The sequence below is a fragment of the Oenanthe melanoleuca genome, chromosome 1 (genome assembly GCF_029582105.1).
Source record: "Oenanthe melanoleuca isolate GR-GAL-2019-014 chromosome 1, OMel1.0, whole genome shotgun sequence".
NCBI classification, from domain to species: domain Eukaryota; kingdom Metazoa; phylum Chordata; class Aves; order Passeriformes; family Muscicapidae; genus Oenanthe; species Oenanthe melanoleuca.
In genome coordinates, this window is record NC_079333.1 from 24,817,197 (window position 1) to 24,844,869 (window position 27,673).

General features: G+C 44.7%; 2 protein-coding genes across 3 annotated transcripts in view; both read right to left on the reverse strand.

Annotated features, from left to right (window-relative positions):
* On the reverse strand, positions 1–19,848 carry LRRC58 (leucine rich repeat containing 58). 2 transcript variants are annotated; one of them, XR_008840795.1, is made up of 5 exons: positions 16,726–19,848; positions 7,375–7,503; positions 5,815–6,092; positions 1,284–4,355; positions 1–1,251 (listed from the first exon to the last, which is right to left on the reverse strand). XR_008840795.1 is itself a non-coding variant. In XM_056494464.1 (4 exons), the coding sequence occupies exons 1-4, from the start codon at positions 17,229–17,231 to the stop codon at positions 4,147–4,149; spliced, it is 1,122 nt and encodes a 373-aa protein (XP_056350439.1). In that variant the 5' UTR covers positions 17,232–19,848; the 3' UTR covers positions 1–4,146. The 2 variants fall into 2 exon arrangements, 1 of the variants encoding a protein (XP_056350439.1); XM_056494464.1 differs by having other exon boundaries at positions 1–4,355.
* FSTL1 (follistatin like 1) overlaps positions 19,846–27,673 on the reverse strand; it is a 51,712-nt gene continuing 43,884 nt past the window's right edge. The window contains exons 7-11 of the mRNA XM_056494484.1: positions 26,786–26,904; positions 25,941–26,053; positions 25,030–25,140; positions 23,226–23,323; positions 19,846–23,032 (exon numbers count right to left, since the gene is read on the reverse strand). Coding sequence (XP_056350459.1) covers positions 22,988–23,032; positions 23,226–23,323; positions 25,030–25,140; positions 25,941–26,053; positions 26,786–26,904 — 486 coding nt within the window. The 3' untranslated portion in view covers positions 19,846–22,987. The remainder of the gene's footprint in view (positions 23,033–23,225; positions 23,324–25,029; positions 25,141–25,940; positions 26,054–26,785; positions 26,905–27,673) is intronic.

Here is a 27,673-nt window from a genome sequence, read left to right on the forward strand (position 1 = left end):
GAAATAACATTTTTGTAGGTTTAGTGTTTGCAATTTGTTTTGCAGCTTATAATGAAATACTGTTAGAGATAGTCTACATTCATATGTTTGACAGACAAAATACAGTTTTAAAATCGTAAGGCACTTTAAGATGTCCTAAAACAAATGCTTATAATAAAAATTCAACAAGAGGGCTGGATGAGAACCCTTTCTACCCTTAGTGTTCTGGTCAGTAAATGATCAATTCTCAAGTCAGGCAAGCAAGTGAAATAATCAATAGAAAGGTTTCCAAGACAGAGTTACTGCTGTATTAGTGTGCACTCTGAAGCAGTCTATTTAAAGTGTCTTCAGTTGGGGAGGGAGAACATGGTGTAAATAAGATGCAGTAAAATAGTTCTTTGAACTGGGCAACAAAGATGCATTGCAAGGATTAAGTTTCATTACTTTCGTTGGATTAAATTCCTTCCATTCATTATTGCCAACAAGAGTAAGGAACAAAAAGGAGTTGGTTCTCCCCTCCCTCCCCCCAGTCCCATTATAATTCAACACAAGGTTTCAAAGACTTAAAATGACCAGGACAAAAGCCCATGAAAAACTGCATCTGGCCACTTCAGAGTATGTTTAAATATTCATTACTGACTTCCTCAGGTCTCGGCTCTTATTAAAGAAAGAGAAACATAAAAGAATTGGCAACTGTCGAAGTTGCTTCCCATCAAATGATATTTTGCTTCTTTTTAACACAACCCCACTGTTTCCATCAAGTACCTGCATTCAGAAACACCAGCAGCTCTCCTTAGCAGAGGCTTGGTGGGGCAGGGGATGAATGCAGGCAGGGCCTCAGGCCCCACGGGGAAAAAGGAATGAGCAACTTTGCTTAACACAGTTGCGTCTCAGCTTAAAAACACCTTCAAAAGCTGGTCATGCTGGGGTGCTGTAGCAACAAGGGGACTGATACCAAAACACTGACTAAAGACTTCACTTGAAGATGCATCTTTAGGAGCTGAAATCTGCTGAAAAATGACAGAAAACAGACAGTGGCAAAAACGCTACCTACTTCTTAGAGCCTCTGAAAAGGGGATGGTAGAAACTAGTGCTTATCATCCATCTGTGTATTTTCAACTTGTGTCTTACCTATTTTATTGCCCAGTACAATTTTAAGTCTTTGGGGGCTAACAATTGCTTGAAAACAAGTCACAGGGGCTCAGTGTTTTAGGCACTACAGTATATATCTGCATCCCTAGTCCTCTCAAAACTACCTCAGAGGGAAAAAACCTCAAACCCAACCAACCAACCAACCAACCAACCAACCAACCAACCAACCAACCAATAATTTGCTTTTCCTAAAAGTTCTTGATCGTTTTAAATTCTGACTTACTTGAATTGCACTTTAAAGCCCAGCAGCAAAAAGAAAACTTGGTAGCTATATTCAGGAATATACATATATATAAATTTTTAAGAGACATTTTATCAAGTGCAAAAATGCAAAGATATCAACTGCATAAGCTGTCAAGTTTTGACCTGACTACAGTGAAGAATCTATGAAAAAAAATTACTCTAATAGACCATATAATATTTGGGCAGAAGTGAGATGCCTGTTCAGTTAGGAAAGAAACTGCAGTTAAGGATCGAGCTAAATTAGAACAGCCACTACTGGTCTGAACTCATCACACACAGAGGTGCTACTGTGCAAGCAGGAACTCTGATGAAATCTAGCTTTGTGAAGTGAAAAAATGCATGACTTCAAGGCAGCTGCTGCTAAAGACAAGAAAGGAAGGTGGTACCTTATGGCTCTGAGCTCAAAAAGATCTTGAGATCTCAACCTGTGTGGCTTACTTTTGCTGGCAGGAGAGTCAAGCTCTAGATCACTTAGTTGATTGCTATGGTTATACCAGCAGGCAAGTTAAAATTGTGGCTCTGGAATAATTTTACTGTCATACAGCATTGCTGTGACTATATTCACTTGGGACAGCAAGAAGCATCTGAAAGAGATGAACAAAACAGGCCACTCACTGGCTGCAACTTCACTAACAGTATGCATTTGGTTTCTCTCAAAACCTGTGGATTCTTCTTCCCAAACAAACCTCATAGAATCTGCTAAAGTGACATCCAGTTGCTTGGCATATATAACTAATTGTGTCTTAAAAATACACTTTAAAAAAATTACTTGGAAAACCATAGAGCACATGCAATTAATTCCTTGTGGATCAATGCACACAGGTGCAATACACACATGTATGTGTGGAAAATAAGTTGCAATGATTAACAATGGACAGAGTACTATTTTACTATCTGGTAATTTCTTTTAAATTCCAGTTCTTTCCAAGGGAAACTGGGAAAATAAAGAGTTCTGTCAAGGAAATACAAGGCAGGAAATTCAACCTGCATGTGAGACAGACTGGAACATACAAAGTTTCACAGATCTTGTTCTTCAGATTACATGAAAGCAAAAACTGTAGTCTAATAAAAAAAAATCACTAAAGCTAGTTATAAAGAGCAGAACTACAGAAGTGCTTTAATACATAAAGTGTCAAACATAATTAAACAGGACCATTAACACAGCTGCCATAAGATGTTCAAATAGGTACATGTGTTACCTGAATGCAGGAGAGAAGCACAGGTTTTTAAATTACTCCATAGGTCCAAAGTGGGTTAAGAAAGTTTTTCTTGTTCATTTCAGCTTCTTAACATGATGGTTTTGCTCTATTCATGCATTCAAAGGCACAGTTGGATTTGCTCTATCAGAAACTGAATCAAAAGGACTGTCTACCATGAAATTAGTAAATTAGTAAACGGGAAGTTCTGACTGAGTGTAGCACACAGCAGCCTCACAAAGTAGATTTACAGATACTTGTCAATTCGTAGTATTAATTTTATAAGGTATTTCTTGATGCATAAAAATTCTGAGCTATTTTCTGCAGCTTTCCTTTAAACATAGTTTAAGATAACTGAGTGTGTTATTTGAACCATCAACAGACTGCCAAAGCTATTGCCACGAGAGCAAATGCAAAAAAATAAATAAGGAAGACATTTCAAAAGCACCTCGTGCAAGAAGCTCAGGTAACATGCCTTTGCCTCCCTACCAGCTCTCCTGTTAGGAATCAGGAAAAAAGACATTCTTCACAGCACTTCTCTGGGTACTTTCCATACACTGAGCCGCTATGTACCTTAGGCACGTGACCTTAAAGATGGAAAGTAACTCCACCAAGCACAGCAGAGCAAACTGCAGTGGGGAAATTTGGCTGTTTATAAAAAAAAAAAAAAGTCAATTGAGACCATTCCTGCAATTCACAGCTGTAAAAGCAGATTTGCTCCAGTAAGCTGAAACTCAAAAATATGACACAGAACTTCACATCTGGTCCCCTGCCCAGGCCACAAGTAATGAAGTAATACCAATTACAACATAACAACTTGTCTCTTTTCTGAAGGCACCATAAAGACAGCAACACTTTAGGTGTAATGGGAAGGAAAAGGAGGAGGAAAAATGACAAATATTGTTAGAAGGAGACACTAAGAGCAGCTTAGTATAACAAGGAAGAAAAAAAAGATGGCTCAGTTCTATGATAGCTATAACATATGTAACAGTACAGAAACCCTACACCTCTAGGCAAAAGAAGGGTAACCAGAGTCTGGAAAAATCTAGTCCTGAATAAAAAAAATTTCAACTTTCATTTTCATTGGATGGGTGTAAAATCTGCAACTGAGATCAAAGGAGACAGAAAGGAACCAAACTGCTTTGTGAAACACTGGGGTCCTTATATACTCACATGGCATCATTAGCCTGTTTCTGATTTACCACAATGTTAAAGGATGTGGCCAGTCTCCTTTGCTCTGCAGATGACTGAAGTCCAGTCAACTTTCATATATTAAAATCCTTCTGAATCCGCCAGTGAGAACAAATCCTTCTCCCAGCCCGACTGAGGGAAGGGGGTGCCTCCCAGCCAGAAGACATTTCTAACAACCCCAGGCAACCAACAGGCAGCACGCTACTCAGTTAGATCTCCTAAGCAGCACCGCACCAAGCAAGTCCAGGTTTGCTAAGATGTTCTGTCCTTGCATGGACTTGTGTACAATTTCTCACAAACCCTTCAGGCCAGTGGCTCATGCTTCACCATTCCATTATTGCTTTTCAATGCCATCTTCCTTCCCATCTTCCCCTCTGGCTCCCTGTTATCCCAGAAGGACTTTCTGCATCCTGTGTGCAGCAACGCTGGCCTCATCCTCAGAGTCAGACTCGCTCTGGGAAGTGGAGCTCTGGGAGGCAGAGCTGAAAGGAGACGAGCACTCTGGGGAGCACAGGTAGTGCATCAGCGGGAGCCTATACTTCCCACAGAAGTCAACAAACTTGATCTGTCTGATGCAGCTGTCAAAGTACACACCTGTGAGGGAGAGAGAACAGAAAAAAATGAGACCCTGTGCCCAGAGCCCTGCAAACTCCACAAGGCTCCTGTGCCTAGAGCATATGCCTTCAATTAGGATTTTATTGGCACAGCGCTGCACTATATGTAGGAGCACAAGGGATACTGGTGGAAGGGAAGGGACCAGGATACCTCTGAAAATGTGAAATTTCTTTTCTTAGTAAAATACTCCTGTAAAACTGTCTTTAGTAGGTGATTCAGAACAGCACACTCTTCACATAAAGACACAGGGCAGTTACTCCCAAATAACATGACAATTTATCCTAGTCATTAGGGAGAAAACTCACTTGGGAATTTGCAAACTTCTTAAATGTCAAATGAATGAATGCATTCTATTTTCAAACCTGTGAAACCTCTTCTACCAGCTAGTAAAAATGCATTCACAAACAGACCTTCACAACTCTACTTTTCTTTCGCTTGAGTGAAGCCACCATGCTGAGCTTGGATGCTACTTTCCACGGCAACAGTATCGCTGCAACACAGTTATGTTCTCTTCCTGTCACAGCAAGTAATTTCAGACGCTGACATTTTCAGAAGTTTCCAGCACTGTTTTAAGTCCTAGCTGGTCAGGAGTAAGCTTTTCTCCTGCAGTGGTAGAGTAATGCTGCAGTACTGTGCAAGTTCATAAGGCACAGTGAAAAAGCACAAAACCAACCCGCTGCTATCCATCCAGGCTGTGCAAAACTCTTAGAAAAGAAACTTTTCTTTCCCTCTCAATCTAAGTCCCAGGTCTTCCATCTTTGCTTATGGAGCATGCTTTGATACTGTCCTCTAAGAAGATAACAGCTTGCATTATGCAGTGTGAATACTAATTAATGATTTTTCCCCCCCTTAATCTTCTAAATACTCAATGTGCAGATCATTTACTCTAGTTAAAGATCAAGCATTGAGGCAAATTAAGCCCAGGCTTTCCAGGCTGTTTTATGAAGTCCTCTCCTTCCAAGAACTATAGGTTAGTGGTCTCAAGCTAGAGCTAAACAAGTTGCTGTTGGTAACTGCTAAGCACAAGAGCCACTCTCTTCTTTTGCACCCAGAAATTATGCTCACCATTCAACAAAAGTGGGTGCAAAAGTTCTGCTGTCCATTACTTGCTCTGAGCTATTTCAAGACAAATGGATTGGAAACTTCAGATCATAAAAACCATAGTGGAGTGCTGAGATGAGCTACAAAGACTCTGACAGAAGTGCTGTATTAAATTCTCATGCAAATCCAGTAAACCAGCACTACATCTCTGAATACTGTTCCTAAGTGAACAAGCTTCCTTAAAGACAAGTTTCCAGGAGACCTGGAGCCAGGGAAATACAGAATGTGGCTGCAGTAAGTAACACTTTGAACCTGAGTGAGCTTATGAAGTCCCGGCAAGTCAGAGGGAAAGGAAACCATAAGGTAAGAGCAGGAAGAAGTGTAAAGGTGAACTTACCCCCGCATTTAGGATTGGGGCAGTTGCTGGCCAAGCTCAGGTACCGGACAAGATTCTCTGGGAGATCACTGGGAGCGTAGGGAATGTTGCGAGTTTTAACCGTGCGTCCAGCCAGTTCCTGAAGGCTCGGGGGATTGTAGGTCAGGTCACGCACAAACCGCACCACCAGCGGGTTCCCACGTAAGCTCAGCTCATCAAGGTGAACCAGGTTAAGAATCTCTCGGGGAAGGTAGGTCAGCAGATTGTTGTGCAGGCTAAGGGAACGCAGGGAATGCAGCCTAAGGATGGAGATGGATAGCCTGTCAAGAAGTGCAAGCAAAATTGCCCCACAGCTGCATTAAGCAGACCTTATTACTCTCCCACTCCCACCAATTTCTTTTTCTTCGAGTTTTCTCCCTTTTAAAACATAAATTCATGCTAAAAGAACCGCTCTTACTCCAGTACACACAATGCACTAGAACACTCAGTTCAGCACCAAAATACCTGCTAAAGAAACACAGTCTTAAACATGCTACTATCCCTCTCAGTATTCCCCACACACACCCCCCAAAAAAGGTAGAACAAAAGTGTACAAACTGAGTGCTTTCAGGGAATATAACAATTCTTTGTACTCAGTGCATGCATCAAGAACAGTCCCAAGAAGTGCTCTGAGTAAGTCACCTGCTCTGTCTCATGCATTAAAGATGATTGCTGGGAGGCATCCAGCCCTGGAAAGCCCCATGTTTTCATTGCTTGCGGCTGCACCACCTTGTGCCGATACCACCAGATCTAAGCGAGGTCAGGCCAGGCCAGCAGCAGAATAGTGGACAAGCAATTTTTTTGCTTTTGGATAAGGTTTTCCCCTCCCCTGAAGCACAAACCAATGCTCCAGCACAGCAGTTTGGGCGGCTCCCAAACTCTAAAAGTTACATTGTACTTTAAGAATAATCCTACTACACCATCAAATTCCAACTTGAAGAACTCCATGCTGCCATTCAGTTGTTTTTAGGGTTACAGCTATACTTCCCATCTTCATTTCCCACCTTAGGCTACACATACAGAACTTCAGTGTCCTCTTTGCTCCCATTATGAACAGATAAAGCAGTTACCTAGCCACTAGAACTGTGCTGTAGGAATACATGGACAGTCTAAGATAAAGGTAAAAAATGCCAAGGGAACACAGGGTGGCACAAAAGTACGCACAAAAAGGTTTTGGGTGAAAGGCAGAGCTCATCAAGAATTCATTATTAATGAAACAGTACCATTCTTACTTCTTAAGGAAGCACTTTATCTTTTCTGAGTTCCCCAGATACTTTTCAGGGTCCTCTATACAAATCTATTAATTCACTGTAAGGTGCAATCTCGGTGATGGTTTTTTAACAAACCTTTTACTGAGTTTTCTAGATCATATATTCATGATCTGCCTGCAGTGCACCATGCCAAGGACATTCTTTTTCAAATCCAGTCTCATTAACAAACTGAAGGACAGATAGGTCTTCTCAGGTACTTTTATCCACACACACAAATGAAAAAGTTTGAAGAGTTAATTACAGCTGGTGGCTGATGACAGTAAATACTCACTGTGCCAGCTGAGGTGGAATGCTCTGGATCTTGTTGTCACACAGAACTAGATACCTCAGAGAAGGCAATTTTGCTAATTCAGGTGGAATTGCCGTAATGAAATTCCCTCCAAGGTACAGGAACTCTAAACTAAAAAACAGAGGAGAAAAGAGTGCATTATTTCATTAATTTCAAGTTTCCTTTAACACCTAGGTTTTTATAGCTACTGCATTTCTTAAAGGAAACTGTCAGATGACTACCTATGAGATAATTTGATGAGAGCAAGAAAAAAAAAAAAAAAAAAAAGCTGAGTTGCACATCACAATTACAACAGAGCTGCTGTTTCACAATAGATAATGTTGAGATTTTACCTCCAGACTCCTGCAGTCACTATTACACCTGCAGGTAGGCACCAGACAACTGTGTATTCCTACACCAACCCCTTATAAAAAGCTCCTGCTCCTTTTTCCAAGGATGTGCAGCCTGCACACACAGGGTCTGCGGCACTACCACAGATCCTGTTGCAGCCAGTGGGAGCTGTCAATTTCAGCAGGAGTGAAGCATGAGCGCAGTGTCTCTCCCTGGAAATCCTGGCCCTGCAACAACACTAGTTGATCTTTGTGGAATAATTTGACTCCTTGGTGACTAACTTTTCAGTATTAGTCAGAGGCAGCCAATCCCCCTTTGATGCAATTCACATACAAACAGCACAGAGTGGACTTAAGTCACACAAATACATGCACACAATTTCTCAGAGACTGATTTCACTACTCTGAAGTCATGAAGACCAAAGCTACCAGAAACCACTGCTGGGCTTCATGCAGTTTGGGCCCAAATAAAAGAACCACTTGATGTCCTGTGAAAATTCAGTGGACTGGAGACAGGAACAGAGAGAGGCACTAGATCCCTTCTGCCAGGTGGAATAGACAGTATCTTCTGTGCATCTCTGCCCTTCTAGGAAGAAAAACTGGCAAGCATTTCTCTTTGACATAATAGCTTCAAGTCCCCATTCCACAGACTCAAGTAGCTTTCTTTCCCTGTTCTCTGGTGTTTTCTGAAAGAGGAATAAAGGCAGGCTCAGTTTGGGTACATCTTGCTAATCACAGTCCAGCCAAGATTTTTATCCCATGTTTGAAAAACGTGGATCTCACAGTCCTGGTTCAATATCTCCAACACACAATCAAGTTGCCTAAGCACAATGCACCTTGGCCTTCTCTGATCCAGAAAGCATTGCTCACAGGTCAGGGAAAGTGAAATCATCCAGGCTCCATTAACCTTTCTTTAAGTATAGGTTGTAACTTCCTTGGAGTAGGAGATACCTTCATCTCACTCCAGCAACTGAGAAATGCTATGGATACAACAGGCACAGAAACACAGGAACAGAGCACACCCAAAAGGCATGATAGTTCACCCAGACCTGTGCCCTAAAACTCTGTGCCACAGCATATGTGGAGTGCAGAGAAGCTCCCCCTGAAACTTCCCCTGGGATGGAGCAGGAGAACAGTAGAAAGAGTCTATTTCTCTCAGCTCTTGTAAGAAACTTGAACCCCAGAGATCCAATGACAGCATCTGCCTGGGCTACAGAGGCCACTAACTGTAGCACAAATGCACATGCCCGACAGTGAAGGACCTGAATGACAGGCCTTTGTAGCACACCTCGCAGATGCTTACAGGGCTCAGCTTTCCCTGGATTCCCTTCCATTTTTGAAGTATGTTAGGCAAGCTAAATAATTAAAATTGGACAAATTGGGCAGAAAATTAGGCCTTAAACTGATTTTGATTATATGGAAGACAGTAACTACAAACCAAGTGGGACAGCACATTTGGAGGTTACTCTGAACGTGCAAGAAAGTGCACAGCGAAAAACCATCAGCAATTGCCACTACTCTTCTACTCAGACAACCTATATGTTGAGGAGTAGAGGGCTGAGTATGTTGGGGGTAGGAAAGCTGCTGTGGTGCAGAGACCATGTCAAGGAGAAATTATTTTTAATTAATTTTTGATCCCCTAACAAAGCCCTGAGTTTTAACCAAAATTCCTCCTTCAAACCTCCATTGTTTCCTGAGGTGAATTTAGGCTGCTTGGCTTTCACTAGGGACTAAACTGCTGACAATTAACAAAGCATACAATTCCTAACTCTGTACCATTGCTGGAGCCCACACCAAAAGCTGTTTGGCAAGGGAATTCTAGCAATGTGGATTTCAATATTAAACAAGGTTTAGATGTGTACAAGTTTGCACTTCCTAGGAAAAGTGAATAACTAACTCCTCATCCTTTGTGTTTGATGACACTAATGCCTGTAAAGTAACATGGCATAAAAACACCTCCTACCAGTGAAGGAGAAGAGGGCACAAGTTATACATTAAAAATGTTCTGGGAATTCATTTTAAGGCATAAAATGCAAATGTTTCAAGAGCAGCCTACTGTACAAACTAAGTGTCCAAAAACACTGCCTACAAACTCCTTACAGCTTCAAGTCTGTTCTTTGTAAAGTCTGTAATGAGAACAGTCAGTCATATCAGGAAGGATATAAAGATTCAACATCAGAATGCAAACTATCTCTAACTAAAAACCTTCTAAATAAGATAACTCCTTAACTGGCAACAAAATGCTTCTTAAAAACTGTCTTCTTTCTACTCATCTTGTGAATCACCCTTTTTGGATCAGCAGACTAAAAACTCATGGGGCTCAGTCTGGTACAGCAAATTCAAAATTTCCACATCAACTTATGGTATTAATTAGATGATTAATTTATTTTAAAAAACGGAGGAGGTTTTGAAACTACAAAGAAACTTATTTAAAACATAGGAAAGATATTATAGCTTTCACTGAAACACCTCTCAGCGGGAAAACAAAACCCCTAACTCCCATCCCTCAAAGTACAATTTGCTAGGAAGAAGGATCTAGCCTAGTTTTGGCTAAGTAAGGTGAAGGAATCAACAACAGCCATTTCTGCATCAAATTAAAGTGTCAAGAATTGTCTGAATCACAACACAGGAAAGGATTTTCAAGAGTCTTTTATCAAGAGCACTGACTACAGCGCTGGGACACAGTCTGTTCCCAGCTCATCTGCTCCTGGCCTGATTTGCATGTCACACTCACATTAAGCCTGTATCTGGAGACAAAGGTGATGCTGGCTCTCGAGTTGTCCTACTCAGGGCAGAGCAGTTTGCTGCTTCGCAAGACTAGCAAAAGCACTGCTCAGCTCTGCCGTCTTCACACAAGAGCCTGCAGTAAGGGAACCCACAACATTCACTCCAGGTTTTTGCATGAGGACTAAAGCAGGGATGGCACTGAGCTTAGCGAATGCTTCTAACTAACCTTTCACACTTAGACCTATTCCTTCTAACAATCATTAATCTGTACAGTCATTTTGATCAATCAGCTAAGGTCTTGTGAACTGCTGTGTACACAGAGGTAGAACTGGTTTTTTTCCTGCACTTTCAAAAGTCCAGAATCTTCAAAAAGTCAGAGATTAACTATCACAAAACAAATGTAAGCTCAGTTCCAATTTTTGAAGCTAGAATGAATTATTTACTTCCAACCTGTCACACAGACTCTGGCTAAATGAGTTTCAAGAGGGAACAAACACTAATAAAACCCATCTCAACAGAATCTTAAAAAAAACCCAACAACCATGTGAGAGAGTCATTAATGAGGGTTGACACTTTTTCTTCTGCCTTTCAGCAATGTTGACAAATACATTAATAAAAGGCCAGAGTCCTTTTCAGCCTCACACCCAGCAGCCCCCTGCTCAGCACAACCAGTCCTAATCGCTACCAAGTACAGCCAGCATACTGAGTCCATCATGTGGTGCTCCTCTCTAGCAGCGTATGAAAATACTTTTATCTACTAGGAAAGGAGTGGAGAAATGCTCAAACAACTATGATCAACTCAGGGACTGGCAGCAAAATTTAACATGCAAATAGACTGTACCTTCTTGCTTATGTCCTTGATGTTTTCAGGTCATCATATAGCACAAATCAAATTCAAAAGCCTCCAAACACTCAGGAAATAAGAAGAGCCACTCTGAGCACTAGAGGTATTTTTTATACCCTATCAATTACCACAGCACTCCCATAGTCATATATCAAGGGATAATGTCTTCAGGCATAGGAAATACTCAAATTTTCAATCCACCCTGTTTCCCCACAGATGCTTCTTTGGATAAATTTAGCAACTGACATCAAACAGATGCATCTAAATAAGCAAATAAAAAGCCCCAAACCAACAACGGTGTCTCAAATAGCTCCAGGTCTTTTTAAGATAAACTTTTTAGCAAGAAATTTCCAGGGCAGTTTTGAGGCTCATGCAAGGGAGGAATTTCAAAGCAGCCCACAATACATTCCTGTTAACCCTGTTCTATGATTTGCTAATTCCTGAGAGAACTGCATAGCCTTTGCTGACATGCAAATTTAAGATCAAACAGTCATCAGAACACTATTAGCAAAACATTTGAAGAAGGGAAGAAGAAGAAGGACAGCAAGCAGCTTTCCTAATGCTGTATCTTTATCAAAGCTCTGCTTGCCCTTTTTCCCACACTAACAGCCATCCTTTAAGCATATGCTTGTCTAACATGCTTAATACTATTCATGAATGAAAGCAAACAATCTGGTTTTCAATGCATCTAAGCCTTTACATAAACCTTGGATGAATCCAGTTAGGTGTCAGAGGTCTTTGATCCCAGTCCTTGCACAGCCAGGCTTTATTAGAGGAATACCAGCAAGAAGGAAAGAACAGCACGGGTCTTTTCCAAGCTCTACCCACTCCCGGTGCTCTACAGAGCATGAGAGGATTCATTATGAGAGTATGACTAAACTCAGAATTCCCATGGAAGACTTGAAGTACCAGCTGCATTTTACTAAGCCCTTGAGAATTATTAATTTTACAGGACAATTGCAGGACATTTCCCCAGGCCTGCACACTGATCAGGGCAAACCTTGCACCCTTTAAGCCCAAACTCACAGCTGCACCGTGAAGATCAGAGCTGTATTTTACCAGATTTGCCCTACAAATTTTGTGCCAGGATGGGCACAAGTAGATGGCCACATTTCCAGCTCACCAGCTGTAACACACTTTGCCCCATAGGGCATGACCAGTTGGATCAGCAGAGGGAGGATATGCAGAACCAATGCAGCATGGGATCTCTGTGCAGATCACAGTTCAGGAGCTGCTGAGGGCTGGGGATTGAATCTAAGAGAGAGTGACTAACCATAACATCTCACACTGAAAACAGCAAGGTCAGCAGGGAGAACTACAGAGAAGATAATACTTGCATCTGTCTATGCTAAGCTCGTACTTTATCTGGCAACAAACAGGAAAGCAATGCAAAGAAGGCTGCTCTCACACTTCTGGTGCATTCCTCACTCTAAATTCACAGCAAGAGCCAATGCTCAGGACTTGCACTGTACTGACACACCAGCTGACAGGAACTGGAGATGCTGGGCATACAGAAGGACCTGGCACAGCCTCAACATGATCAAGAGAAAGCCCGCAGCAGGGTCAACATCTATATTTATCAGAAACACATGGGGCTATTGTTGGTCACACTCGATGCTTACAGTGAAACTACGATGAAAGAGCACTGAATTTTCCTAATGGAGTTACTCATCCCTGGTGCCAGCTTGCTATGATCAGCATCACCCTACTGCCATCACCAGAGTAAGCATGATCACACACTTATGAAGCCATGCAAAGGAAACTTCAAGCATATTGGTGGTCCTTCCACAACAGCCTAGGAGAAAACCAATAATCAGGAACACAGCAGTCACTTTCCATGCAGGATCTTGCACTGCACACAAAATATTTGTGTGGGCAAGGATGGGCTGAAGCCGGAAGGAGCAAGACATGACAGCAGCAGGACTGGCTGTGGTTCTTATCACAAAGTTCATTAACTTGCCAAGTCACCAAGAATGTGCCAGGGAAAAGTTTCTCCACAATATGCCTGACTGAAATACAGCTTGTGTGAAGTGGTGGATTCGTTATCTTCCTGTGAGTAACAACACATGGCACACACCTCCCATTCCAGGACCTTTGCATTTGTAGTCACCAGCATGTTCCTTGTCCTTTGGCAGCTCAGCTTTTTATACTTTCAACTTTACCACATACACAGACTCCTTACCTGTGATATTCTTGGCCTTCACTAAAACTGACATGCTGTCCCTTCAAAAGCTAAAACAGGAAACTATGCAGTGCAGAGGAAAGACATGAAGCTTAGTTATCAAGAGTATCTTTTTTTGAAAAAAATCACATCACAGCTCAGACATTCCCTGGAAATCTAAGAAGCATTTCTAGATTTCTGCAACTCTGGTCTGCTCTATATTCAGTGCCTAGAGCAAATGGGAAGCTGCCAGGGTCACGGGAAAAGGAGAACTGCTGGTCTCAGGAACTCTAGTAGCAGCCAGAGGAACTTGATCAGTAAGAGAGCTGGCTGCATTCCCCTGTGGTCTCAGAGCCCCTATGATAAAAGAAAAATTTGTTTTTATTAGATATTGCACACAGAAAAAGGGTCAAGGTCTTGGCTTGTCAGCAACAGCAAGACTGGCATTTGCAGATTGAGCTGTGAGGTTAACAGAAGCCACAACACCAGGTCCCACCTCCACCTAATAGAGGTCTCTACATTGCTATGCTGTAACAGCTGGCTCTGCTCCGTCCTTGCTCAGGCTCATTTTACCCACTTCCACAACAAGCACACTTACACTGAGGACACCCCTCTTGTCAGCAGGCAGGAACAAAGTCTGGCAGCAGTTTCTCTCCAGAATGTACTTTCTGTTTTTAGCAAGGGTCACTGTTTACCTGGGTCCCAATGAACAGATTCAGGACTCCCTCTGGAGGAAAAATACATTATAAAGGGTTATTTTCTCCAAAAAAAGTGCTGAAAAATCCGTGTGCAGCTCCCTTTCATTACTTAAGCAGTCCCAGATACAGAAGTCACTGATGGCAGAGTGGGTAAAGAAGCTGACAATCCTGATGGGGCACAGATTTCTATCTTGGGTAAAAGTTCAATTATATTATGTTGACATGTTAGCAGAAGTTCTGTAAGGTAGCAGTTGTGATGTGGGTAGAAGCTAAGTGTCTAAGTGTAACTTTTCCACCTGACACGTCACTTTTCAATGATGAACAGACAGTTCAACAGCTTTGTCTGCATTTGCTCTCTGAATTCTCCTTCTGAGGGTTCAAGCATGACTGGTCCAAGAAAAGCTGCAGGACAGGACAACAAGGACCCCTGCTTCACCAAGGGCACGTCAAAGGAACAAAGCAGAGTGCCAGAAGTGCAGCGTGAAGCACAGGTTACAGCCTGCTGGGGCACCCTGTGCAGTGCTACGCAACCCAGTACCTTCCTGGTGACATCACACAAGAAAAGCAGGGCTGAAGTTTGCCTTCTTGGGGAAAAAAAACCAAAACAAAAGAGAGGAAAAACCCACAACCCACAGAAACCATATAAACAGCAGCAGGGAGCCTCTGACTCAGTGGCGAGAGCAACAATCAGATCCCAATCATATCCTGTATGCTATCAGACATGCTATGGAGACAATGTGGATCATCTTCCTCATGAACAGCCCTCTTCCACTGGCCTCTTCTCCCTTGCCTCACTTCCTTTTTCATCCCTGAAGCATCTGTTCCCAGAAAGAAAAAAAGCTGTACTTCCCTTTCCTCATGACAGCCCCAACCAGGATGTATCACACCTCTGCCAAGAAGAATATGGGCATGCATACTTCATCACTCAAAATGTCTCACAGCATTTCTCAGCCCAGAGAGCTTAACCCAGAACTGCTCCAAATCCTTAACAGCTGCATGCTATGCCACCTGGACAAAAGCAACAAACTCAATTGTATTATACTGCAGCAGACAAAACCATTCCCCAACAGCACTCAAGCAGTTCTTGTACCTCCCACCTACACCCATGGGAGACATCATTCCACACAGAACATCCTATGCTTCCACTGGATGCAGCTCTGCTGAGCCATCAGAGTGAATCCAGGTATTTAGGGTAAAGGGTGCTGGAATTTGCATAAGAGAGGCTGCTTCTAGCAAGACCCTTGGCATAGAGCTGGAACAAACAAAGTTCAGATCCAAAGTCTTAGCAGAGAGCCACAAAGAGGCCAGGCTGAGGCCTGGGAATCCAGCAGAACACACTGACGTGTCACTTAAGCCACAACAAGCATCCCTCTTGCCCAGAAGGACACTAGGCTTCAGGAGGACCCAGCCCAGTCCAATGCAGGGAGCCAATATCCAGTGCTGTTTAAGGCCTGTTCCCACCCCACCAGTGTTCCCAACTGCTGTGATTCAGCCATAAGTTTCTGCATGACTCGCCCCAGAGCCAGATGTACCACTGCACCTGAGCACAGCCTGGGGCTCCATTCTTCGGTTCTGTCGATATCTGTCAGATCTACACGAGTCAGTGGGTTGAGAGAAACATCATAAAACCCCATCCATGACTGCAAGCCCCCAGCAAGCCCTCTTTCTGCAGCTGTATGGGTAGAAAGGCCCTGCTGCTTGCTGAGCCACAAACACATCTTTATCCTCCTGACCAACCCATCATGCAGCCATGAGGTGCAGGACACACACAGTTTATCTCGCTGTCACCCAGAGATGTGCATGAGAGGAAAACTACAGAGAGCCTTCATCATGCCAGCACTCACACCAACCACACCATCACCAGGAGACCACCACTGCACCAGAGCAGCCCAGGGACTGGGCAGTGCCAAGAGTCACCCAGTTTGTGAGCAGAGAAGGCCCATCATCACCTGAAGAATACACAGGATCGACTGGGTTGGAAGGAACCACAGCAGGTCATCTGTCCAACCTCCCTGGTCAAGCAGGGTCACCCTAGAGCACATGGCACAGAATTGTGTCCACTGGAACACCTTCAGTGAGGGAGATTCCAGAATCACTCTTAGCATACTGTTACAGTGGTTGGTCACCCCCACAGTAAAATCCTCCCTCATGTTGAGCAGGAACTTCCTGTGCATCGTCATTTTCAGCCTGCTGCCCCTTGTCGTATTGCTTGGCACCACCAAAAAGAGCCTGCCTTCATCCTCAGCACCCATCCTTTAGACACTTTTTTATACATATATATATATACACACATACATACATATATATATATATACACACACATATACATACATATATATATATGTGTGTGTATATATATATATACACGCATATATATATATATATATGGATGAGATAAAGAACGTCCTTGAGTTTTGGTAACTCAACATGACGAAAAGGAAGAGCCACATTAGCAGCAACAGTGCCTGGAGACACCTGAGGCTGGAGAGATCTGAACCCCCGAGGGGGAGTGTGACAGAAAACCTGGCCGGGCTTGCCGAGGTTGTCCCTGCTCCCGCGGGGCCCGTCCCTCACCTGTGGAGCTCCTGGATGTCGGGCGGGATGCCCTGGAGCCGGTTGCCGCCGAGGCTGAGGCTGCGCAGCCCGCGGAGCTGCAGCAGCGCGGGCGGCACCTCGGAGAAGCGGTTCCCGCTGAGGTTGAGGACGCGGAGGGAGCGGGCGAGCGGCGCCTGCCCCAGCCCCTTGGGCAGAGAGCCAGGCCCGCCAAGCCGGTTGTTCTTGGCCAGTAACGTGTGGAGGCACGGCAGGGACAGCAGCTCCGTGCCCATCTCCGTCAGCCCCGTCCCGCTCACGTCCAGCACCTCCAGCGCCGGGAACCACTGAGACAGCCCGGCGGGCAGCGGGCCCGACAGCCGCCGCGGCGACAACACCAGCCGCTGCGCCTCCGCGCTGCGCCGCGCCGACAGCTCCGCCGCCAATGCCGGCTCGGCCTCGGGTTCCGGCTCAGGCTCCGACTCCGGCTCCATCGCCAGCTCCGGTCCCGGCTCCAGCTCGGGACCGTCCCCGCCCGCCGCCGCCATCCCGCCCGCACCGATCGACGACCCCTCGCGTCACCCCGGGGGCTTCCGCACCTCGCCCCACCCCGACCCGCCCCGGAACCTGCATAGCCCCACCGCCCCCCGCGTCATGCTCGATCCCGGGCGCGCTGCCGGCCGAGGCCACAGCGGGCGTAGAGAGGCGAGTGCTCTTATGCAGGTTGCGGGGCGCCTACGGGTGGGCGGTGGAGGGAGAGGGAGTGTTCGATGGCCCCGGAACGAGCACGCGAGGGCTGCGCGCAGCGGAGTGGGAGGTCGCCCCGCGGCGGTGGCTGCCCCGGTCCCGCTGCTCGCCCCCGGGTAGCGCCACAGTCCGCACCGGTGGGCCTGGCCTGCCGGCTGTTAATGCCACACCCCTCCCACACCAAACTCGGGACACCAGGGCTGCTAAGTGTAAAATTAGACTGTACCCTTTCCTCTGTCCCTTTTGGTCATCCTCGGAGCCCGAAGGAGAGATGCTGCCTGAGCCCGTGTGCCCCATGGCCTCTCCGTTGTGGCAACTGGTGGGGGAACCTGGCCCAGCATCCCTGATCAGCGGGTGTTTTGTCCAAGGGTGGATCTGCTTTGGTCCCTGAAGAGCAAGAAGGTTGGAACTGAATGATCTTTGAGGTCACTTCCAACCCAAAACACTCCATCGTTCTGTGAGCTGCTGCTACGGAGCACCAAAACGGAGGTACTCCCAGAAGTACCTCAGTTCATGTCCTTCCCTGGGTGTGAAAAGACAGCTTTGGTCTTAGCCGGGACATTGCAGGAGTTAATCCACAACACACAAGTCTATCAGGCAGTCTGATGCTGGTCACTGATTGACATGGAGCTGACCCCCTGTTGTACCACACATATACAAACAAGCAAGTCAGGATCTGTGATTTCAGTTAATTGCTCTTTGAACACAGTAGTAGTTGTTAGTAATCATCAGAAGCAGCAGTAGCTGTGTGATAAAAATGAGAAGATTCACAAGCCACAGGAACTTTTGCCTCAACGAAGTCCAGGCTTAGGAAGCAGACTTACTTCCTTGTGTTGCATAAATAAGCCAAAAAGAAGGGAATAGCAACCTCCCACTTGTTCAAAACCCTTCATGTACACAAAAATCTGTCATTTTAGACTGGAGGAAACACAAACAACATCACAATTTGCGTGTACCAGCCAAGAATTTAAAACAACGAGTGAAGTAGCAACAATGTTGACTTCAAAAGTGTCCAGAAAACTGTGGACAAAACGAAACCCATGGTCCACTTGTCTTTCCTTTGGTGCTCTTATGAACTCTGGATTTTACCACAACAAATATTTTGATGTGACAGCTCCTGTTCCTGAGAGAAGGAAGTTGTCAGGACTATGTCCAGCCTTCAAGAAAGTGTGCCATACTGGATAGGAATGAACAGGTCAGTTTCCACTGGACTAATTTCTTATGTTTTCCAAGAGTCTGTGGATTCACAAACATAAGCCCTGATGTGAACCCAGAGATAGTTGCAGAACAGACACTTCACCAGTATTGTTAACTTCTTATCAACATAATTTTCCCCACTCTACAAACATTGTGATGTTCCAGGACAGTTTTAGAAGAGTTTATGTAAGCACAAGAGTAAGGTCATCTGGATTTTGCTCTTATCTTCTGTAGTGCTTTAAAGCTGGTTCTCCTCAAGGTGTGTCCTGTGACATGGTTCAGTAACTGAGTCTTATTATAGATCAGTCTGCTCCTGTCTTCAGAACTAAAGTTAATAAATACCTTACAAATGGAGTTCAGAGTCTTGATCAGCCACTTAAATAGCCTATTTCTCAACCTGAAGCTTAACAGCACTGGAGAATTGTGATTAAGGGTATGTAACTATAATACAGCAATTTAATACTTAGATGTGCTTAACTCCATAAACAGGTCAGAGCTTTTCCCAGGCCTTTACAAGCAGCGGGCTACAAAATTTTTGCTTTTCCTCTCCCCCACCTCAAAACCACTTTGCTTCAGTAAATATGCATGGAGAACAAGGCAAACTATTAGTAGTGTTACCTAGCTAAATTTGTGGGTGCTGCTTCCATTAATTTCTTCTTAAAATCCTGGGAAATTCTCACAGTATAAATTGCAGTAGTAAAACAGCCTCACTTTGCAGCTGAGCAGTGAACGGGCAGGGAATGCCACAGAAAAGACTGCATGTACAGCAGCTGGTACATGCTATAGGCCATTTGGTGTGAAAAATAATGTAGAAGAGCCAATGTTTGTGAGTTGTTTAGGGTTTTTCTAAAACAGCTTTGGAAGGAGCACACCAAGTGGAACAAAGCAAGGCAGCTTTGTCTTCTGTCAGACCATTATCTCCACAGAAGCACTCCCAGCAGTGGCATTACTGTCACAGGGAGATGAATAGTAGGACACCTCCTCCTATCATACACCACCATTGAAGGCTACTTCACCATTTAGTCACATTTTCAAGGCCTTTAGTTATTGTTTTTACTTGCCTATGGTTTTTTTCCACCTGATTCCTCAGCTCTAAAACAGAAACAATCACATCTCACATTTGTCCAACACACTGAGATCAGTGTATGAATGTGCAAAGACTGATTATTTTTTTTGAAAACAAGTTGTGTGGCTTGTGAAAAATAAACCAAACAAGTGTTATTTTTAAAATTTTGTTTCATTTATTTGGCAGTAATATCCAAACGCCCCTGCTTCAAAAAAATTACAAAATCAAGTAAAATAAGTGCACTAAGGAAACCTACAGAATACTGATAAATTTCACACACATACAGGAGGGAATATAGAGGGAAGAGTGGGACTTTTTTGTTTATTGCTTAAATTTGGGTTTTTGGGAAAAACAAAACAAAACACCTTCCCTGCCCCTCCATAGTCTGTACAGCAACCATCCCAGAGGGCAATGGCTGAAATTCAGTACTTCCTTCCCCAGCAGCCAGCTCACCCTGCAGGAGTTAGTGACTGACCAGCCTGCAGAAGCCTGAGCATTGCTCAGTCTGGGCTGCCCTTCTCTGTGCAGGGAGCCAAGATGTTTTGGTCCCCTTTAAAAACTGCTATCCTTAGAACAGGCCCCACTTTCCACGGTGTCCCTTTGTGGGGGCACAAGGAGGAAGAGGCTCCACAGGCAGCAGCCCTTCCCAGAGGCCTTGTTGTTGAACTCCCAGCCTGCTGGCTGAGGCTGTTATGGGATCTGTTGTATGGCTTCTCAGAGGGCTCAGCTTGCCAGAGACCGCAGCCTGTCCCTCCACCTTTGGTGCAAGAGCGAGCTCTGTAAACCTCAGCTGCCAGCACACATCTCCGTCTGCCCCAACAGCCACCCCTATCCACATGGCTGCACAGCCACAGCAGGCAGGAAGGGACAGAGAACACATAACAGTGCAGCCTACAGAAGCCCTGAAGCCTCCCCTTCCTGCACGTGCTCTGGCTTTCACAGTTGGGGATATTCCTGACTAAACAAGATGTTATCCCCATCCAGGGAAAACCTTTAAGGCAAGCTGTTGTGTTTTCTCTAAGGCACTTTAACAACCCAAGCTGGAAGGAAGTGATCTGGGAGGCACCAACTACCTTTTAGAGCAGGGCTGGAATATAGCAAAACATTTATTAACAATATTCCTGTGACTCCAGATCCAGCACATGAAGCTCTTTCATTCATACTCTTGGGAAGGAGCAAGCCTATGTCTAATGGGTACTCCTGTTTCACCAATCACTTCTTCCAGAGCCACCAGAACACAATAACTCTGTCCCAGTGTACTGTTCACATTACTCTCAGCTCATATGGACTAATTTCTCTCACCTTCACAGGTGACAGCTGCTCAAATCCAGGCCCTCATGAGAAAAAACACCCAAGTCTCCTATATTTATGATGCCAAAATCCCCATGGCAGGGTAAATTATAATTCTCACTGGAAAAGTGGCACTATACCAGAGTCAATGGAAGTCCTCTGGCCTAATATCAGGAAAACAAAGACCAGACAGCCTTTAACACATCTGGTTCATGGGAAAGAGCACAGGAAGAGCCAAGCTTTCTTCTTTTCCTATACTTCTAGGTACCAGCTCATTCCTCCTCTCCAAGGAAAGCACTGTGCAAAAAAGGGAAGGTTGGGACAAAAGTCCTGCTGATCTTCACTCAAACTGGACAAGCTTTTGCACATGCAAGTGGAATTTTGCTTCAGTAAGCAATAGGGACTGCAAGATCCACAGCACCAACTGCTGGAGCTGCTCACAAACAGAAAGATGGAAGTCAAGGAGTCAATCAGGGCACATGCAACTGCTTGGGAAGCACAGCATAGGCATGAAAGGGAACATGGATGTTCAGGTGTGCACAAAGTACATTTGACAACTGCATAAGAAAATCAGCTGGGCTTCAGGCTACAGAGGTGACTATCAAAAAAACAGCGTTTCATTTACATCTAGGACCAATGCTCTGAGAAACGTGGGATGAAATTGATCCATGAAGGAATGTGAGAGTGGTCAAAGGTGGTCTGATCAAGACATTGAGAAATGCATCAGTAATGAGGCTTCCAACCTTGACTCCAAACTCATACCTGGAATCAAATAATAATGCTGCTGCCTCACCCCAGAGAAAGATGGAAAGCCCAAGACGATGCCAACAGCATAACTAAATAGTTTTCTACATAGTTAAGTTTTTTAAGATACTGTACTAATGGGATTGCCTGGTCCCTCTGTCCCTAGACCGCTTTGAGCAATTTAGAGAGGCACAGACTTTGAGCACATGGTCAATGCTAGCTAAGGGAGTGAGAGCTGGAGAGCTGCAGTGGCAATCTGTGTCTGGTGAAACTAATTACATCCAGCCATATCTCTTCTTCCCATGAGGGATACTGCTATCCCCAGCCGGGAAATACCCTGTAGTGCAAGGCTTACCATTCTCCCGTGGTGTTTGCAGTGGCTGAGTGCAGTGCAATATAAACTGTGCATGGGCATTACGGCACTGTCAACAACAAAAAACCCACACACTGGGTTTTCTTGAAAGATCTAGAGCTACAAAACATACAAAAGCTGAATCACTACCATATGAGATAAAAAAATTAAAAACCCAAAACAAAAGGGAAAAAAAAAGGGAATCCGCATGTGAATGTGATAAGAAACAAATACAATAGCACCTCTAAGGAGGGGGCAGGGAGAGTAAGAGTGAGATGAGGTCAAAAGCAACCATGTTGTGTTGGAGCCTACGTTGTACTGGAGGAGCTGCTGGGGACAGGTGGGAAGCAAGGAGGAATGTGCTGGACTCATGCCAGCAGCATGGCACCATGACTTCCAGGTGTTACACCAGGCTGACCAGCTTTAGGAGCTTGAAGCAAAGGGTAAGAGCCTTGGATAAAGATGCTCTGCAGTACACAGGCTCAGCCACAAAACTGCTAGGCCTACATTTCTGCAGTCAAGGCTGGTGTTGACAATTGTATTGACTGAAGACCCCCTTTTCAATCCAGCAGTGACCTCCATCCTTTCCCCAGATCCAGGGGAACAAAAAATCCCTGTTAGTTCTTGGAGGGAGCAGCTGTCTGCTCTGGGGAAGGGTCCCAGAGGCTGCTGTAAGTCCCTCCCAGCCTTCCAAGGTCCCAGCAATAAAGCTCCCTGAACAGGTGGGCTCTGTTCCCCCTTCCTGGCTCCATTCTTTGTATATTACAAAACAAATAACCCATTGCTATACATGTAAATATCTGTGACTGGGCAACTGTAGCAGACACTTGTGCATACTGAGATCAGCACTGGAGGACAGGGTGGGAGATTGGGCCCATCCTCCTGGGCTCCTCCGCTGTGGAGGCCCCTTACATCTCCTTGATGCTCATTCTCTTAGTCTTCTCAGCCGTCTCCTAGAGAAAGAAGGCACAGAAGTGAAGCTCTGCGCTGACACAAGAATTGGTAGTGCTCTGAAGTCTTTGCTCCCCACAGCAAGAGATTTACTGTCTTCCCCCTTCTACCAAGTCTCCAAGTGACAGAAACAGAAGGAACCCATCTGGCAAGGGGAGGCTTAGTGCAAGAAAACCTTCCCAGCCTCGTGCTAACCTGATGCTTCTGCAGTTCCTGAACATATCTGGCTATCTCCTCTTCAGTCAAATCTTGATCAGGTTGGTGTGTCTGAGCAGGTACCTTCTCATTCTTCCCTGGAAGCAGAAATGGAGTTTAGTGTTTCACAAATAGTGGATGCAAATTTCAGATGTTGAACCATGAAGAACCATGTTGAACCATGAAGAACAAAGAGAGGCAGGTCAGCCACAGCATCTGTCAAGCTTAGGAAGCCTTTGCTGGAAGATGGTATGGGTTGGCTTCTTAAAAAGAGAACAGGCATTGTGGCTACCTGGGACTTCACAACTTGGGTGTGGAGTCTGCCCATGTCTCTCCCTCCCATGTAACTGATAATAAAGCCACATGGAAGAGGCTGCATATTATTCAAGAGAAACCTATAATTAGTTCAAGCATCTTGGTCTCTTGTAGGGGATAAATGGAAGCTCAGTGCTACCCAAGTACAATAACAGATATCTAATGAAGAGGTAGCTTCGCTCAATGAAGATGTAACTTGCTAATGTGTTTGATCTTCAGTTTTATTATTCCTCTAACAATAGCCTCTATTCTCTGCTCTGACATGAGCAGAAAGTCAAGGAATTGTTATCCCATTGCATGCTTCTGTCATGGATGCAGAGAACAAAGTAGGCAGCAAGAACAGGTGTTGCATAGCAACTTTGAAGGTTGTTTCTGGCGAGGCAAGAAACAGTGTCTCATTGCTTAATCTATGATAACTACACATAGCTCCTCTGGCAGCTCTATTAATACTACGGTTGTCTTTTCTCAGGTGAGCTGCTACAACTAAGTCTGAGCTGAGGTGATTCTGCAGCCTCTGCTGCAGAAGTTTAGATACACATGAAAAGCTCTGTACACACTGCTGCTGTTTCCCTCTCTCCTACTCTGCCCAAGCTACTGACTATAGATCTGAACCAGTGTACTCCTGGCAGGTCCCACACAGCACTGAAACAAAGCTCCTGCAAGGCCCTGGTTTCTAGGGAAGAAGGATATAAAAATGCAGCAAGGGCTGGGTTTCTAGAGAAGAAGGCCAGAAAAATGCAGCACCATGCTGGGAGGATGGATGGGCTCCTTGGGAAGGACCCATACACTTGCCAACACAGGGAAAAAGGTGGCATTCCACTGGCCCTGGACTACCCGTGAGAAGGTGAAACAACTGTTGTTCACAACTGCACCGTGACCTCTCACCATTGTACCTTAGCTGTGCAAGTTTAAGGGCCTTCCAAAGGAGGAACCCTGCCTTACTATGAGCACCACCTTCCTTCATCACCATTACTCTACAGCTTTTGTGGCAAGAAGCTAAAGTGTTTTCTTGGTATTGGATGAAGGTTCCTATATCCGCTCTTGATCTGTACAGGGTCCTAGATCCTGTTTTACAAATTCCATAAACACAGATACAGTGAGGATATGAACACATATACAGGAAAGCTGACTTGCTCACACCTACACATACAGTAGCAGCCAGTGACCTATTTGTTCTGCACCAGCTGGATGCAGAGTAGCTCTGGTGTGGAAGATTCACTGCTGACTTTTCATTACACCAAATCCAAACTACAAACCCCAGCAGCACTGCCCTGAGCCCAGTTACACACTTTCTGACCTCTGGAACAGTACCAGCTTGGGTTTGACTAACATGGAACGTATGAGGGTTATGCAGAAGCCACCCATGGAAGAGTGGAGGAAAAGCTGGAGAGAGAAGAACCCTGGATAGCTAGTTCCTTCAGAAGGACAGAGAATGAGAATTCCGTTCGTCCAAACCCAAAACTAGTAATTTTCTGGAGAGCATACAGACCCTCGCATGTCATTGCGGTGCACACCCAGTTCCCACAGGCACAGACACAGCGGTTGCACTCCACCTGGGTCTCTGCTCCGTCCTCATAGGTCTCATCTTCCAGGGCACACTCTGAAGAGGCACAATACAAGGGCAGTGCTTGTGAGAGAGCAAGCAGGCTAAAGACAACATACTTTGGAAATGCCTTGAGAGAGAATATGAGGTTTAAGGGGAAGCCTGCCTTCTCCCAACCACCAGAAGTTTCCTCATTACTAAAATATTCATGCTGAATTTGGTGAATGAAATCAGCCAAAATATAATTTGGGAAAGTCAAACCCTTTGTTTTTCTTCCTCAGAAGAACACATTTCAATTTCTCAATTCCAAATTAAATCCGAGTGTTGGATTTGTTTGAATTTCCTTATCTGATATATAAATAAAACAACCCTTGAAATGAAAGCTTGGGTTATTCTGATACAGGTGGGGATAAGTTGGGGAAATTATTTGGAAGGAAAGTGAACTTTGAGATGGTCATCAGGGAGGCTCTCTGTGTGAGAGGCAGAGCATAGCAGGACTTTGGTCTGGTCTGACTTTCCTAAGTTACCCAGCTGTGAACTCTTCACATGATTGACCTCTGCACTGTTAAATACATGCCTTGATCTTACAAGCATACCATACCCATTCAACCTATGTCCTTGCTTCTAAAATCCAAACCTTTCTCATCACAAGAGCTGCAGGAGCTTTGGGACAGTAAAAGCAGTACTTTCAACAATGCAGGGACAAAGAGTGCTGTTGGATGTGAGGCAGGCATATATTAAAATTATCTATGGCAGTGGAGTTACAGCACCCGATGTCTGGCCTGAAGCTGATCTCTTTTCTTTCCTCCCTTCCCAGGACCCCTTCTTGTTCCCCAAGATAAGTGAGGAGTTTCTACTTCTCTCTGGTGGGTTGAAAGATGGGCTGAGGCACTTGAGAAATTCATTGAAGCTGAGCTTCCAGTCAGCATTTTCATCTGACAGTTCGATAAGGGCATCTACGCAGAGTCCCCTGAAAGGAAACACAGAGGCTTGTTCCACACAGGGCTGTGCTAGGCCAGTCCTTGCTCTACTATCTTCAGAGTGCAGGTGAGTAAAAACATTAAGAACTAGGAAGACTCCAAGATATCTGGCAGAAGTGCCTTCTCTAATGAAACCTCATGGGATACAGACAGAAGAAAAACAGTCACAAAATACTCTCTGTCTGGCAAAGGGCTGGGCAGTCAGGGGATATTCAGAACAGCAGGAACGGGACATCCACATTTGTTGACATCTACACGCTATCACACAGGTAGAGATGCAAGCACAGCATAACCACAAGCAGCCTTTTTTTACACAGTAGCAGACAAAGAGGGAAATCTCTCAAACTATAGGCTGTGTATGAACAGTGTTTTCCATCATCTTCTTTGCACTGGATCTAGCTGTTAGGCAAAAGGTGAGGGGAGTCCCTAGGAAACCTAATTTATTAGGAAACAGAAAGAAAATGATAAATCTTCTGTTACCCTACTCTCTTCCGGCTGCTCAAGTGCTTGATTTAGGGCAAAGACGGTTGGAATACATGCCTAACATGAAGGGTAGAGCTAGGACTGCTCCTCTTGTGGTATTCATGCCTATTTAGGTAAGAAGCCACTCATACACAGGTAACTCTGTCAATAACTGATATTTACAATGAGTGAATTTCCATGTTCCATTCTACCACATCTGCTCCCCTGGCCCTCCCTCTGGCATCCTGTTTTCTGCCCACCTGAGCAACTTGTTGGTCTCCTGGTCCATGTAGGTAGTGATGTTGATGGCAGTCTCATTCTGCTCCACGAACTTCAGGAATTCAGTGGAGTCCAAGCGAGAATCACCATCATCAAAGCTCTGTAGGGGAAGATGGGAAGATGTGAGAGGCTCTCATTTACCAGTTCAAAACTACCCTTTCCTTCTTCCTCTTCCATATGTACATAGCATTTTGAAGATTTAGTGAGTCAAGTTCCATTATCCCTGTTTTTCAGAAAGAAAGAGGCTCAGAGAAAAGTAGCAACATATCCACATTAGCCTCAGAATGAGAGAGATATGACCCTATCGTTGCTCTCACAGATAAGCTACACTGCCTCTCATTCACCTCCTGCTGCTTGATTTATGGCTCAAACCCTATGTCTTCTCTTTGTTCCAGCCAGCTCTTAGCTTTCTTAAATACCTCCCGCCTTAAAGCAGACCACCTGTATTCAAGGAGGTATCAATTTTCCAGTATGTGTAAATCCCAAAGCTGTGCCTAGACTCTAACAGTGACAAAAGGGAAAAATCATAGGAAGCAATTTTCTGGTGACAACAGGGAAAAAATTTAATGCAATAGTACAACACCTCACCATCAACTTCTTAAGGTCCTGACGAGATTCCTGGCACTGAAGAACAGCTTTTTCATCCCCAAAATCCTGGCTGTACACCCAAAGAAGTAATTGCATTTTGCTTTCCTGTTTGGAGATGTGATACCACAGTGCTGGGCACTCAGCAGGAACTGCTGTGTCCCCTCAGAGACAGCTGCATTGCTGTGAGTGGAAAATTAGTCCTGCATGTAGACTGCTGCTACCTAATTTTTGCTGTGTGATCGGGGCAGGTCGCTGTGTCTCCTTATGTAGTTCTCTCAGGA